At 36.3% G+C, this 14,923-nt stretch overlaps 1 protein-coding gene across 2 annotated transcripts in view; it reads right to left on the reverse strand.

Annotated features, from left to right (window-relative positions):
* The window catches only part of ANO3 (anoctamin 3), a 209,754-nt gene that overhangs the window by 44,831 nt on the left and 150,000 nt on the right, over positions 1–14,923 (reverse strand). For both annotated transcript variants that reach the window (XM_047776120.1, XM_047776121.1), the window contains 3 exons: positions 2,829–2,911; positions 2,283–2,423; positions 1,576–1,740 (listed from right to left, as the gene is read on the reverse strand). In XM_047776120.1, coding sequence (XP_047632076.1) covers positions 1,576–1,740; positions 2,283–2,423; positions 2,829–2,911 — 389 coding nt within the window. The remainder of the gene's footprint in view (positions 1–1,575; positions 1,741–2,282; positions 2,424–2,828; positions 2,912–14,923) is intronic.

The following is a 14,923-nucleotide window of genomic DNA, read 5'->3' on the forward strand; positions in this document are numbered from 1 at the left end:
TGGCTTATTTGGAGCACATCAAATAATATTCTCTTCTACAAATTAAATTAAATTTGAAGAAAGCAGACTCATATAAGAAAATATTAACTACTGCCCTTGCATTAAAATTTACCCATTTCTTACAATGACTATTCACTTTTCTCTTAAGAACTTCCTTGATTACTTTAAACTTAAATAACAAATGGTTCCAGTCCCCTCCTGACAAAATACCGTGTAACATCAGTGTCAATCCACATTTGGAACCAAATACAAATGACCTGTTGATGATATCAACATCATTATTTGTGTATTGGTCATCTCTCCATATAACTTATCTCATCATGTACATGTATCAGCAGTAAATTAATATATGCATGGATTTGAGGTAAGTTATTTAAGCTCTCTGAATTTCAGTTTCCTCATTTACATAATGGAGAGACTATAGACCTTGTGGTATTGTTGGAAGAAGTAAAGGAAAGATTATTCTAAATGTGTCAATCAGTGCCTCCTGTCTTTGGAGAAATACGACCCCATCCACAGACCTTGCTGAAGAGGTAGACGTAGGCACAGTATTGCCCTCTCAGCCACAGACATTTGGTTCACCAGTCAATTGGTAAAAGCACTATTTAGCCAATGAGATGCTCTCTCTGAGAAATTAGCACAATGAAACACTGGAGAATCTAAGGTAAATAAGCTGCAGAGCTGACCAATGTGGTCATGATGTTAGAGCCAAGGAAGGTAACAAAAGCATAGCAATGCTGCAGCACAGTGGACTCTGAATGGGAGGTCACAGTTAGGCAGATAGTCTCTTCCTGATAGAACAGAGCAGGTTTGTAAACACATCACTGAAAAAAGAAAGAGAGAAAGAAAGAGAGAAAGAACGAAGAGAGCGAGGGGGGAAGGAAGGAAGGAAAGAAGGAAGGAAGGAAGGAAAGAGAGAGAGAGAAGAAAGAAAGAAAGAAAGAAAGAAAGAAAGAAAGAAAGAAAGAAAGAAAGGGGAAGGAGGTGGGGGGAGGGAGGGAGGGATGAAGGAAGGAAGGAAGGGAGGAAGGAGGGAAGGAGAAAGGAAAGGAGGAAGGAAGGAGGAAAGAAAGGAAGGAAAAGAGAGAGGGAGGAAGGAAAGAAAGGAGGAAAACAGTTAGTAGACCCATAGAAATAAAAATGAAGTAGCTGCCTAGTTATGTCTTATGGCTTTGTTTTCAAACAGATTTTTCTGTATTTTTCCAATAAATTTTCCTCTGAGGTTGAATTTGTTGGAATGGTTTTCTAATCCAAACAATCCCTTATTTGAATGAAAAGAGCACAGCACCATTTCTAGCACACCCTAGACACTCAATGAATGGAAGTTATCACTAAACAAAATTATAAACTCAGAGAGCTAAAAAGACAATACAACTATCATTGATTTTAATTTTTAAAAATCTACCATGTAAAGCACATAGATGAAATATTTTCTATTAAACTAAACTGTCTTTGCCCGAAATGACGCTTGGTCTTATTTTGGCTTCCTGTAAATTCAATCCGAGAACGAGGGAAACACAGACCTCTCTCCTACCCATCCCTTTTATACTTATTGAAAAACCGTTAAATACTTACAAGATTCAGTGCCATAATGATTACAAAATTGATACAGACTGCAGCAGCTGAGGTTGCAAACTGCCAGTGTTGTTTGATAAAATTCCACTTGAATGATGCAAACTGTTCCATGACAACCAGGCGATATACCACAACTGCGAACACTGCAGTGATCACCAGAGAAATCTATAATGTGGAGAACCAGAGAAGACATCCACTGTTTTTTGGATCGTTAACAAAACAAAAGTAATGCCATAGATCCAATACACTGACCCAAAGACCTAAAGAAACTTACTTTTCCAAGAAAGCATACATACATTAAAACTTTTCCTTTAAGGAACTAAGTGACATTGGAGTCAAAATAAACAGTATAAGATTTCAGTTGTTTCAGAGTGAAATACTGTTCAAATTTCCAGTTTCAAGTGAATGCTTGGTTTTAAAACAGAATATCTAATTCTAGTTAGACTCATATAATTACCATGTTACCTTAGATGATCTTTGTCTCTCCCAAAGAGTGTTTTATTTAAGGGTATGCACAAACTTCCATTGCAATTACTCCATGACCTGCTGTGATTTTTTATTTGTTTAATACTATGTCTGCATTAGCAAAGGTATTGAACAGGATACAGTTTCTTACATCCTCTGGGCTACAGAATGATTTGGTATCCTAGAACTTCTTTTTAAACCTGGAATTCCACAACATTCTGAAACTGATGGTTGGACTTTACCATGAAGAATATTCCTGAGATAGAAACAAGAAGACGAGTGACTTTGTCTGAGGAAGGCTGATGTGGTTCGGGTTTTCCACTGATGGGATTCACTCTCTCCATCTTGTAATACTTTGCTTCAAACTGGGGACGAAGTGTTTCCTGTGAGCAAAAGTAAAGTTACCTAAATATCTAAGTCATACACTTAAAAATAAATCCTTTAATAGCTAACACAAAGTTCCTGGAATTTGGCCTACTTTTCTATCAAGTCTTGGCAAAGAGACAACTTTTAAAAAATAAGATACATATGGTTTTCCAAATAAACCCAAAACTGTATTTTAATTAGCACAATTTTCCACTAATGAAACATCATAAAAATGCTTTGAGAAAATTACATATTTCATCTCTGATCTCTACTATCTTCATAAAATAGAATCTTGTTAGTAAAAAAGTCAAGGGAAAACTGAAGGGTGTTCAGATGCTTCCTACTTGGACACTAAGGGCAAAATGATTTTTCTGTATCGTGTTATTCCAGTTTCCTTATCTCCTGGTCTCCTAACATCTCACCTCCTCTTCTTCCCATTCAATAAGGTCCCAAGTATAGGTCAGTGTACTTCTTCTCCTTTTCCAAAACTCCAGGAAGACTGTGGCTATAAATAATAATGATAATAATAATAACATAATTATAATTATATTTCTTTACCCAACCACATCACATTCTGTCATCATTGCCTTTCTTGTTTGGATTGATGCATTTGCATCATTTTAAGAAATAATTAAAATTAATTAAATGTATGTTAAATTTATAATGCTGGAATATTTTTTTCCCTTACCCTCTTCTCCCTATCTGTGTAAACTGCTATCAGCATGCACTCCTGATGGAGTGATTCTTTTTACTGGAATAAATAAGCAACAACTTTTGTTAGCATGACCTTGATCTTGTGAAAACTGAGTTGGAGCTGAAGCTGGAGGATAGGAGGGCTTCAGTGGAGAAGGGCACTCTGTTGCCAGGGAAAAGCCAGGTTTCACAGGCATCATGGTGGTAGAAGAGGATTTCAGAAAAGGTGAAGATGGTGCCCCATAACTCTGCTCCTTAGCAACTATGCTTTGTACTTATTTTTTCCACTCCTACTTCTCTGACTATAATGACAGACTTTTCTCAACTTTACAGAAATTTCAAAGTTGCACATGTTGTACTTTGTACTTCCATTTCCTCATGTCCACTTGCAGCAGCTTTCCTTTGTGATAAGTCATTGGCACAGAGAAGCAGAATCATAGGGTCAAGCATGTAAGAGAGGTAGGACTCTATCTGTAGTCTGTTCCAAGTTATTTTAAAGTTATAGAAAACAAGGTCCAGGGTGGTTGACATGTATCATTGACTTTGTCCAGGAATCTGCCAAAGCATCGGCACCATTTTATTACACGTTTTCCTGTACCTGCTTTTTCCCACACTTAGGTCAGTTTCTTGAGGTCCTTTTTTCTTTAGCATTTTTAGTACCTGGCACATTGAAAATGTTCAGTAAACGTTTGTTAAACCGAACTCTATCACTGAATAGAATCAGTGATCTGATTCTGAATATCACAGAATTCAGTGAAGGTGACACAGACTCCTGGGTAAGTGTTCTTTGCATTATTCCAGAGGTTTTCAAATTATGCTCTATGAAATTCCATGGAATTTCCCTAACACTGGAAGAAAGAGAATCTCTCAGCAGAGAACCCCCTTCTTATATGTATACACACACACACACACACACACACACACACACACACAGAGGAGCGAGAAAGTGCAATCACATTCAATTTTATCTGAAAAGATAATTATTGCTTTAAAAGTTTTAAAAACTTCATTATACTTTGAGGTGGGGGACGGGCTAGTGAGAGGTAAAGCAGGGGCAAGAGGTCAAATCCAAATACAAATGAAGTTAAATCTGAATATGAAGCCTAAAAAAGAATTCCTAGTACTATCATTAGAAGAGATAAAAATTTAAAACCTTCTCAAGAGAAGACCCAGCTGAAAGGAGAATGTATCAGAGCAATCGCTCTGCCACAACAATTTGGACAACACCCAAGAACTGCTAAAGATTCCCCCATCCCCAGATTTTCTTTCCAGCGACATCTGCAAGCATAATGTGCCTTCCTCACAAGGTATTGCAACATCACTATACAAGAGGCAGAAATAGAAACCTCACTAAACAGGCTCTACAATTAATAGAAGGGCCATGAATGCGAAACATTTTAAATTTCCCTGCCTAGGGTAAGTCACTGTTTTTCTAGTTGATGTCTTACAGAAATGCAATTATACTGTATGAGTATCCAGTAGACTAATCAACATAAAAGAGTCTGTAAATGTGCATGAAGCAGCAGATTTTGAATATTTAGGCAGCATTGTAGTTGACACAGGGACAACTGGTTAGTTGTAGAACTGGTTAGTCAAAACCTGCTTGTCTTGTTAAATTTCCTCTTTGTTTAAGGACTGGAATCTCTCTCAAACTTTACTTCCCATTTCCCTCTCCTCCTCCTCCCTCTCTAAAGACAGTAAGAAAGAAAACAACAAATGTCTAGGTTCTAAGAGCATGGGAAGGCCAGCACTGGAACTATAAATACTGAAAATCTTCACCAATTTTTAAAGTCAGACTTGAGATTGTTTTTCCCCCTAGGAAATTTCATTTAGAAATAAAAAGCTACCCATCAATACCATCATGCTACATAAAAATACAGGAGAACTCTCACTATAGTCTTGACCAGGGCAGACTCTTCATTATGATGTAAAGTGTCCCTGTAAGCTAATTCTATCAGTTATTCAATACTGTACTGGTGTTTGTATATTAAATAGACATTTCAGTAGCATTTGTTCAAATTAAAATGGATACTCTCAATTGAATTGCTTAAATAATGTGTCCACAAAAATAACTTGTCAGCTTTTTACCGTGTATTTTTTATAAAGTAATATTTTTAAGGTACGGGATTCATTTTTTCTCAAGATGTCCCCTCATCTTACCATTTAACTATTTGATACACTTTCTTTTCTAAACTCCATTGAACATTTTCTGATTACAAATGCAATACCAACCAAAGTGACTGAGGAGCCCTGTCTTGTTCACTTCCAAAATATAAGAAAGAGTCTAGGAATGCCTGCCATTTACTAGGCTTTCAATAAAGGAAAGCTGAATGAGTGAATTAAACTATAAAGAATAAAACAGTAATCACCTACAATCCCACCATCAATGAACAGTCACTTCTGCAATTTGGTAATTCCACCCAAAGTATTTTTCTTAAGCAGTATATTTAGGACTGATGTGTTGCTGATACTCAGAGATATGGCCTTACAAGTTGTTCCTTTATGGCAGAAACAAATAAACAAACAAACAAATTCATAACTGAACCCTCTAAAGGCCTCATTCCCATCATGGGCTGGCCCTCTGTCCCAAGGAAAGCTTCATCAAGATGAGATACATGTAGAGTTTACCCCTGGAACAGCTTGTGGCCTCCAGTTAAGTGCTCCAGGGCTAAAGTCTGCATCCATTCTGATTGGCCAGTGCCAGAGCCCTAAACATTGTTAAATATTTGCCTTTTCACCTTACAAACATTGGATACTTAGAACTGTACTTCGCACCATAGGTGAATACCAACCACTATAAAAGAAATTACTAACTTCACTTTATAATAAATGCAATTTATCTTCTTGATCAAGTTACAATGACTCTCAAAAGACCATCTAGGAATGGCAATGTGGTGCTGGAGAATAGCATGGCTTGGGGTGCAAATATTCTGGGTTTGAGAGCTGCCTATACTCCTTTCTAAATGTGTGACCTTGGACAAATGACCAAAAAATGACAAGCCTTTTTTTTTTCAAAACTTAAGAATAGTCAAATTGTTTTCATAGGGGTGTTGTGCAAATTAACTCAGGTATTAATTTGTAAGTAGTCTAACTTTGCTTAATTCATTTTAAAAGTTCAATTAATTATAATAACCATTTTTTAACATTCTCTTAGTTGTTAGCCATAGAGAAATTTGGCTTCCATTGTAAAAATATTGTATATTTTTCTCTGCAGGAAATATGGAGATATTGTCATTTATGTTTTCATTGTTTGACTTTCATAAAAATTGTCATAATTCAGTCATAATACTTTCCATCTTTTGCTTGTGACCCAGCAAAGAACTTGTATTGTTCTTTTTCTTCTTTTGTATTTAAGACTGTAAAGTTGCCTCTAGAGTAAACAATTTCAATTCAAATTTATTTTTTGATGGCACAATGTTTGTCTATTCCTAGAGAGAATGCACACAAAAAATGAAAATGAGTTGTGTCATATTCCCATGGAGGAAGATGAGAGCTAGCATCTATTGCTAGCACTTTCAAGATTTCAGACCTTGTGCAAGATATTTTTAATTAACCCCTATCATTTCCACAACACTACAGGTGAAATTAAAATTATTAATCTCCTTCAAGAGGGAAGCAATTTGAAGCTCTTGGAAGCTGAATTACCTGAAGAAGTCACTTGGCTAAAATTCAAATCCAGATTCAAATGCTGACCTTTTTCTATGCCAGAGGAAAAATTATTTCTAAGCATGATTTGGGATAGAACTTTTTGAGTTACGTATTTTATATTATCATTCTGGGAAGAAATTAGCATCATAGACAAAATATTTAAGCAAAGTTCTAACACAACTAAATGAGACTGAGAATATCTGGGAGGTTAGATACTCGTCCACCCAGTGCCCCATCAATCAGAAATCCTATAGTCTTTTGACCTGATGCCTTTTTTGTTTTGTTTGGAGTCTAAAAATTTGGATTACTAATCATACTCTTTTCTTACAACAGAAATTTTTGCACTGGTCTTTTAGAGGATTTTCCCTTTGCAGTAAAACTCTAATAAAAATTTGGCGTATGCTTCTAACTTAAATGTTTGAAAGAATTTTTCTTCCTTTATTAGACCACTGTATCTGAATTTGTGGAGACAGATATGCAGAAATAAGCATAATCCTTCTTGGTCCACAACTCAAGCAAATATTCAATTAGTCCAAGAATAATTAAATTGTTTCTATTTACAACTTTGATGTGTCTAAAAGCTCCCTGAAGATACAGCCATAATCTCTGACTTTCCCAAATACTGGGTGGTAGAGTGGTCCTGAGTATTTCTGACCGTTGGCTATTGGAATATTAAGTCATGACTATATTTAGTTTGAGTTTAGTGTGATATATTTATGTGATTTGCAGGAACTTCCAAGTGTTGTTCAATTATTGCTAATTTCCCTAATATAGCAAAGGAGTCTAAGGAAGCACCTCCAATTTGCATGCTGATTCTTTGAGGTGCCAGGCCAGGAGATGTATGTGAGACACATATTCTGTGAAATCCAGCACTGATAATGGACGAGAAATAAGATTTGACTCATATGGAGCCAGAAACTACTCAATGGAAGTTATTTCACAAATTTCAGGTCATGTATGAAACACGCTAGAGATTTTCCCAAAGTCTCAACAATATTAAAAATGTCCATGTCATTATCAATAATGAATTATGAGGCTGAAGTAAACTTTTTAAAACTACCAATAAGTGGAGTTCCCGTCGTGGCCCAGTGGTTAACGAATCCGACTAGGAACCATGAGGTTGCGGGTTCGGTCCCTGGCCTTGCTCAGTGGGTTAAGGACCCGGCGTTGCCGTGAGCTGTGGTGTAGGTTGCAGACGCGGCTCGGATCCTGCGTTGCTGTGGCTCTGGCGTAGGCTAGGGGCCACAGCTCCGATTAGACCACTAGCCTGGGAACCTCCATATGCCGCAGGAGCGGCCCAAGAAATAGCAAAAAGACAAAAATAAATAAATAAATAAATAAAACTACCAATAAGAAAAAAATTTTTTTCAGTTAACTGTGCTAGAGGAAGAGGAAAGAATGACTTCGCTATTCTTTCCATGAAAGATTTTTTTAAATGTCATGTGCAGAGATAAAATGTGGATAAAATGTAGAACAAAAAGCATTACAAAGATGTATAAGGCTGTTACATTTCTAGATTTCTACATGTAGTATTTGGAGCTTTTTTAAAATTTGTAAATTTTTGATTTATCTGTTTACTTTCATATCTCAATTTATATTCATAATTTGCACTCTTTTCTTAAGGAGCACTTCCAAAATTGCATATCTTCTTCCAATGAATGGCTATAATGCATCAAACATATTACATGCCAGCCATCCTTCTAAGTGTTTTACACATATTTACTTATGAAATCCTCACAACAGCTCCATGTATATGAAATTATTTCATTGTTATTTTACTGGTAATGACACAAAAGTTCAGAAAGCGTAATGGACTTGGCCCCATATGAACTGGACTCTGGAAACCAGGTCACTCTGACTTCTAAGGCAGGGTTGCTAGTTTAAAGTACCCATTTCAAAGAGGGGATTAACAACTACCCTAGATGTTTTTAATAAGGATTCTCTCCCGATTCAGCACACAAGTGTCTTCCTTTTTTCTGTAGCTAAGAGCTTCGAAAACTGTCAGCTTAGTTAAACCTAACGTGTCTTCGTTGTCCTCTGCAAAATGTTTACCGTGCTTATAGTCCTCTAGGTGGATGAGAAAGCCACTTCATTGTTATTTTCTGGCCATGAACTTGATTTTAAAATCCCCTTCAGGTCATGAATAAGTTTGCTTGTTCTTCTGCCCCTGCTTTTGAGCGAAGGAACAAATCTAGATTCTTCTTCAGAGTGTACAGACCTAGCCAAGGCATCTCATTATTTCCTCACTCTGCCCTTCTCCAGATCCTGGCTCAGTGCTGAGAACACTCAGCAAATAAAGTCTGTTGCTGTGAGGTTATTACTTAGTTATTACAACTTTTTGAACCAGAAAGAAATAAATTAGAGAAGACAGAATTATCCAATTACCTTCTCTGATTTTTTTTTAAGAAAGAATTAATAAATCACTTGGAGCTTTTCCTAAAAGTGGCAAAATAAGTTACAATATTATCAATCTGGCAGTTTTGCTATTTCATGATATTTAAACCTACTTGTAACTTCATCTAATTAAATTTATATCAAAATAGATTACATAATTGATAAACTGCCATCTAAAGAGGTTAGATAATGAAATTACGGTTCCAAAAGATGCAAACTTGTATAACAAGATACTCTATCATGTGGAAATGAATCTGTTGTGAGGTAGTTCCACAGAACAGAATATCATTTCCCAGCAGGCTGCTGTTGCAGGGTTGAAAAGCTGTTTGGGGTGCTAGCACTAAGAGGCTTCCCTTCAGAATGCTTCTATGAGTAAGGGTCTAGAGGGAGCCCAGAGCTCTCCATATTGGCAAGATGCCTCCATCTCCAGAGCCTACCTGCATACCTTTCCCTCCTGTCATCACCCACGAGTGGGTCCATCAGGACTAATTCATTGTGTCCCTAACTCCATTCATATCAGTTACCTCTAGAAGACCTGATTTTTCAGATCATTCCTTAACCCTCAGTTTTGGATCTTCTATTCTAGAGAAATCAGGATTGCCTTTGTCACCTTCTCCCACTGCTTCCCAACTATTTGAAATACTTTCACTATGGTCTCTTACTCAAAGTCATTAATAGCAAAGTCTTTTATGTTCTCTCACCTCCTTGCTCAACTGAAACGTGGGACACTCCTGAAACTTTACTTTCTATGTAGCATTCTCAGGTGATGGCTATTTGTCTCCCTCATCAATAGCTACCAAAGATGAGGTAGTGACTTTCTTGCTCCTCATTGCTGCTTTAAGACTATTTTTTTCCTGTCCCTTCTTCTTAAGGAGTCACAGATTTGAGTCTCATATTATCCACCCATAACTTCCTATTATCTCTCTCTGTGGAAGTCTTATACCACTCTCTTGGGATACTTCAGCAAGTTTTCTAAAGATTTTTTAACTCTTGGCTAAGTGTAAATCTTATCAACATGACTGCCAAAATAAATGTTTGAAATTACAACATACACAGGTAATATTTCGAGAATCTTGGCTCCTCGGTTCTTTGATGTTTTCTCCTACTCTCCCTTATTGCTGTCCTTCCATGGCATACTTCTGGTCAATGACCAGTGACTCCAAACCCTCCATAATCTCCAGATATCACCCCCGTCTTTATAGCTCACTCTCTATAAACTCTAATCCCAGTAATCCTTTGCACCAGATTTTTTTCAATCCATTAACTTTTGATCCACATTTTCAATCCATTCTTTCCATATTTTCACTGTCCTTTCCTCTTCTTGTTACCTCATTTTCCTATTTATCCCAATGATCAAACACTAACTTCTTTTCCTTACATATACCCTCACCTCTCTACTCTTATCTCAGTTTGCCATTTAAAGCCATAGCTTGAGCAGAACCCTAGTTAAAAGCAACCTTCCATCTACCGTCTATCTGTTCTGAAGCACATTACAATCACTGGAGAAAAACATAGCTATATTGATTACTTGTTTTATTTTATTTTATTTTATTTTATTTTTAGGGCCACACCTGCAGCATATGGAAGTTCCCAGGCTAGGGGCTGAAGTGGAGTTGCAGCGGCCAGCCTACGCCACAACCACAGCAGTGCCAGATCACAGCAGCATTTGCTACCTACACCACAGTTTGCAGCAATGCCGGATCCTTAACCTAGTGAGTGAGGCCAGGCAATGAACCCGATCCTCATGGATACTACTTAGGTCCTTATCCCACTGAGCCACAATGGGAACTCCAATTTTAAATTAACAATTTGAGTAGACCTGGCTGCCATGCTGTCATACTTTCTCTTGTCTCTTTTAACTTTCAACACCTACACTCTTGTCACTTGTAGCTGCAAGTCTGCTGTCTACCTCATCACTCAATATTAAGTATTCAGAAGAAATTATTCATCAAAACCAAAACTATCCACTTTTCTACAGTTGTGCCTATAGCTTCTATATTTTCACCTGCTATAACAGAAGTATTATGCATCTATAGGTAAATGAACTCTTCTCCTTAAGTAGCTTCCATCTCTCATCACTTACTAAAGGAAAGCTGATCAAAGACCTTTATGTACAATTAAACAAAGATATCCAAGGAATATCTTTAAGTGAAAAGAAAAGCTGATTTCAGATCTGATGAGCTTACAATTGGAAGAATATTCTAGATACAAGAAAAGTAAGCTGCAGATGTTTTATGCTTAGTATATTAACTTTTGTTATTATTTTTAAATATGTTTATTTGTCCATATTCACTCATTTATATATTAATTGAGCATTTAGTCTGTGCCAGGAATGATTCTAGCTCTGTGGATAAAGCAATTAGAAAATACAAAAATTGCTTGCTTTTATGAGCTTTCTAGTTTAGAAACAGATGATAAACAACAAAAATAAATAAGATAGAGGGTATGCTAGATGGCAGTAAGTGCTGTGAGAAACTAATGCAGGGAAAGCAGTTAAAATAGACCAAGAAAGAAGAATTTTTAAATTCTTTTAAAAGGGTCACTGGGGATTGCCTTTCTGTCAGAAAAAAATCAATTAAAATTGAAAAATTTACTCATTTTTCATTCTGTTAATATTTATTGAACACTACTATGTGCTGAGGTATAGACACAAGCTCAAAATAGTTCAATATAAGTTTTTCTGCACTTAGTTGGATTCATCTCAACTTTTATTCATGATGCTGAAATGTCAATTTTTACCATCTATAAACAAAAATTACTACAGTTATCATTAATTGAGCCCCTTCTTAGTGTCAAGTGACGCAGAATTACTTTACCTAGATTATCTCATTGACTCCCCACTGCCATCTAGGAGGTGGGTGTCACTTTCTTTATTTTACAGATGAGAAAGTCGTCTTGAGATACTTTCCTCTGGGATTATGAGCCAGGAGACCCCAGTGATAGAAGGAGCCACAGAGTTCTGACACTGGATAAAGATTAAGGGGGCCACCCTGTGCTAACAAAGTTATTCCAGTAACGCGACAGAGTGTGAGTATGCTGGCAATGGTAACACTCTGAAGAAAGTTACGTTTACTTTTGAAATGCTTCCATCATCTTTTAGCAACAGCCCTCAACCCCTCACTGGCTTTTTCTTTTTCTTTTTTTTAAATGGAACTGGATGGGGAGATTAAAAGTCAGAGTGAACTATTGTATCAGGCCCTCATCAGTACAGAAAAATGCCCAGTAAGTTATTCTGGATCTATGAACAGCTTGAATCCTTACTAATGTCAGTTAGAAATTAGTGAGAAGTAATGCATTAAATCAGAGGTCTTCAAAATTTTTGTGTAATCTCAAATAATTTTGCAAAACAATGTATCGTCCTATTTTTATGATGACAGCCAAAATTTCTTTTCATCATGTACGTTGATAATGGCAAAGGATGTAATTTCCAGTGTATTATAAAAACCGACATTTAAAAAAACAACTTTCGGAGTTCCCGTCGTGGCGCAGTGGTTAACGAATCCAACTTGGAACCATGAGGTTGTGGGTTCGATCCCTGGCGTCACTCAGTGGGTTAAGAATCCAGCGTTGCCGTGAGCTGTGGTATAGGCTAGTGGCTACAGCTCCAATTAGACCCCTAGCCTTGGAACCTCCATATGCCATGGGGGTGGCCCTAAAAAGACAAAAAAGAAAAAAAACTTTCATATTGGTCTTATTAACTCATATCCCTTTAAAATGGAGACTTTCTATAACCTCTTCTTATCTATTGCAAAACTTTGTTTCATTTTATCTTTGAACCTATTTCTGGTCCATTTCTATCTTAGAATATTACCCTTTATATATATACCTGAAAATATTTATTGATGAGCTTATCATATTTCTCTGAAACAAAAGGATAGATAGAAATTAAAATAAAAAAAATTTAAACATAAAAATTAACACAAGGCTCCTTAAAAAAGTCTGGATTGAGTTATCACTTCGATGAATAAAAATAGAATTTGCTCTAGAATGTAATAAATATTAAACATAAAATCTAAGATTTTATTATAAACATATCTCTTACAATGTTAAATCAATGGGCTCTTTGTTTTTCAATTGGCTCAGGTATCCACAAATATCCACAAATACTTCTTACTATAATAAGATAGGTTTCAGCATGAATTCTCTTTTAATTTTTGTTTTTATAAGGATCTTTACTGAGAAAATATGTTCCTTTAAATATCTAGATAGAAGTGTAGTAGGTTTTGTTATGGTTATGTAATTCACTTCTTCTAACTATGCTTGAATTAAGGTTTGTATATGACTTAGAAGATTTTTAACGTCTTTAGATCGCCATTTGTACATGTATGTATTCATGGTGTGTGTACGCTATGTCAAAACTTCTGCTTAACAAAAGGCATTGTCCTAGAATGTCCTTAGCATTAAAATGGAGTGTTTAACCTTTCCAGAAAGTTACAGTTAAATGAAGAAGACCATGTTATAACACCATATAACTTAGACAAAAAGATAAATTTGTCTGCTAAACACCTGTTAGCATTCATGAGCATGATCCCTCTATTTCTCTTCTAACAGAATATTGAAACAACTGTTATCATCCTAAAGTAATTTTCCAGCCACCAATTTTCACTGTATTTATAAAGAATATCATTGAAACACCCTCAAATAGTATAACCATGATATTGATTAATTTTTAATCAAATTTATTAAAAAATCCACGCCTCTATGGGAAGACAAAATATAAACTCAATTCCTATCCTGTTTCAGACTTATGACCTGCTATTAATGAATTTGAACTATGGAAATAAATTCCCTATTTGTGACATCAGTACCAGGCACATGGTGCTCTAGGATTTGTAAAATAAGATATCATTTTGGATCCAGAACAATATTTTGGTTTTATCTAAGGCACGGTCTCAAAAAGTCCATTCTGGTTCTGTTTTCAGATCCATCGGCCACAATAATGTGACCTCATGTCCTGGAATCCCCACTGGGGAGTGGTCCCATCATCTCAGACAAAGAGGCAGTAGTTTTTCCTCCATTATGTACTGTGAAGCTTAATTAATGGGTGTTAAGCAACTGGAAGATGCCAGATGAAAGCCTCCATAGAAATTACAACAAAAATTCTATACGAATTGCACAATACGTCATCTCAGCTGGCTCGGCTGATGAAATTGTCAGGTAATTGTCCCTGAGTTTGTTGAGTTCCTCTGGAGAAATAAGGTCCAAGATGGTATTGATCTTACCTAGAGCATGGAATATACCTGGAATGTATCTCAGCAAAAATTGTTTGTTTGGTAAGAAATTACTTTTTAACTTCAACTCAGGTTCTTTCATAAAAGTGTCTGATCACAACTAAGTAATAACTGAGATGTTGAATTTATGCATAGTTTTCATTTTACAGCTTCACTTCCAGATGTGCTCGTGACAGGGAGGGCATATAAGATTATCTCTAGGGTCAGTTTCAATCAATCCGTTATGGTTGTCGGGAAGGCAATAATGAAAAGGATTCTGAGGCTACACCTTACAGTCTTCAGAAAAGAGGGTCAGTAGAGATGAATATTGGCTCTTGCGGCAGCCAAAGCAAAGAAATGTAGCAAAAGTGCCTTGTAATTTCCATGCCTGGTATAGGCCATAATTACTATGGTTAAATAGAAAGTGGTAATGACATTCATATACGTATCCAGGATAACCCCTAAGGGTATGGTACACCCAATCCTGCCAAGTCATGTTCAGTTCTCTAAGTACAGACATAAAATATTCAGCTGGATTTTTTCCCCCTAGTAACTGGCTAATATGAAAATAA

The sequence above is a fragment of the Phacochoerus africanus genome, chromosome 4 (assembly GCF_016906955.1).
Source record: "Phacochoerus africanus isolate WHEZ1 chromosome 4, ROS_Pafr_v1, whole genome shotgun sequence".
Lineage (NCBI taxonomy): Eukaryota > Metazoa > Chordata > Mammalia > Artiodactyla > Suidae > Phacochoerus > Phacochoerus africanus.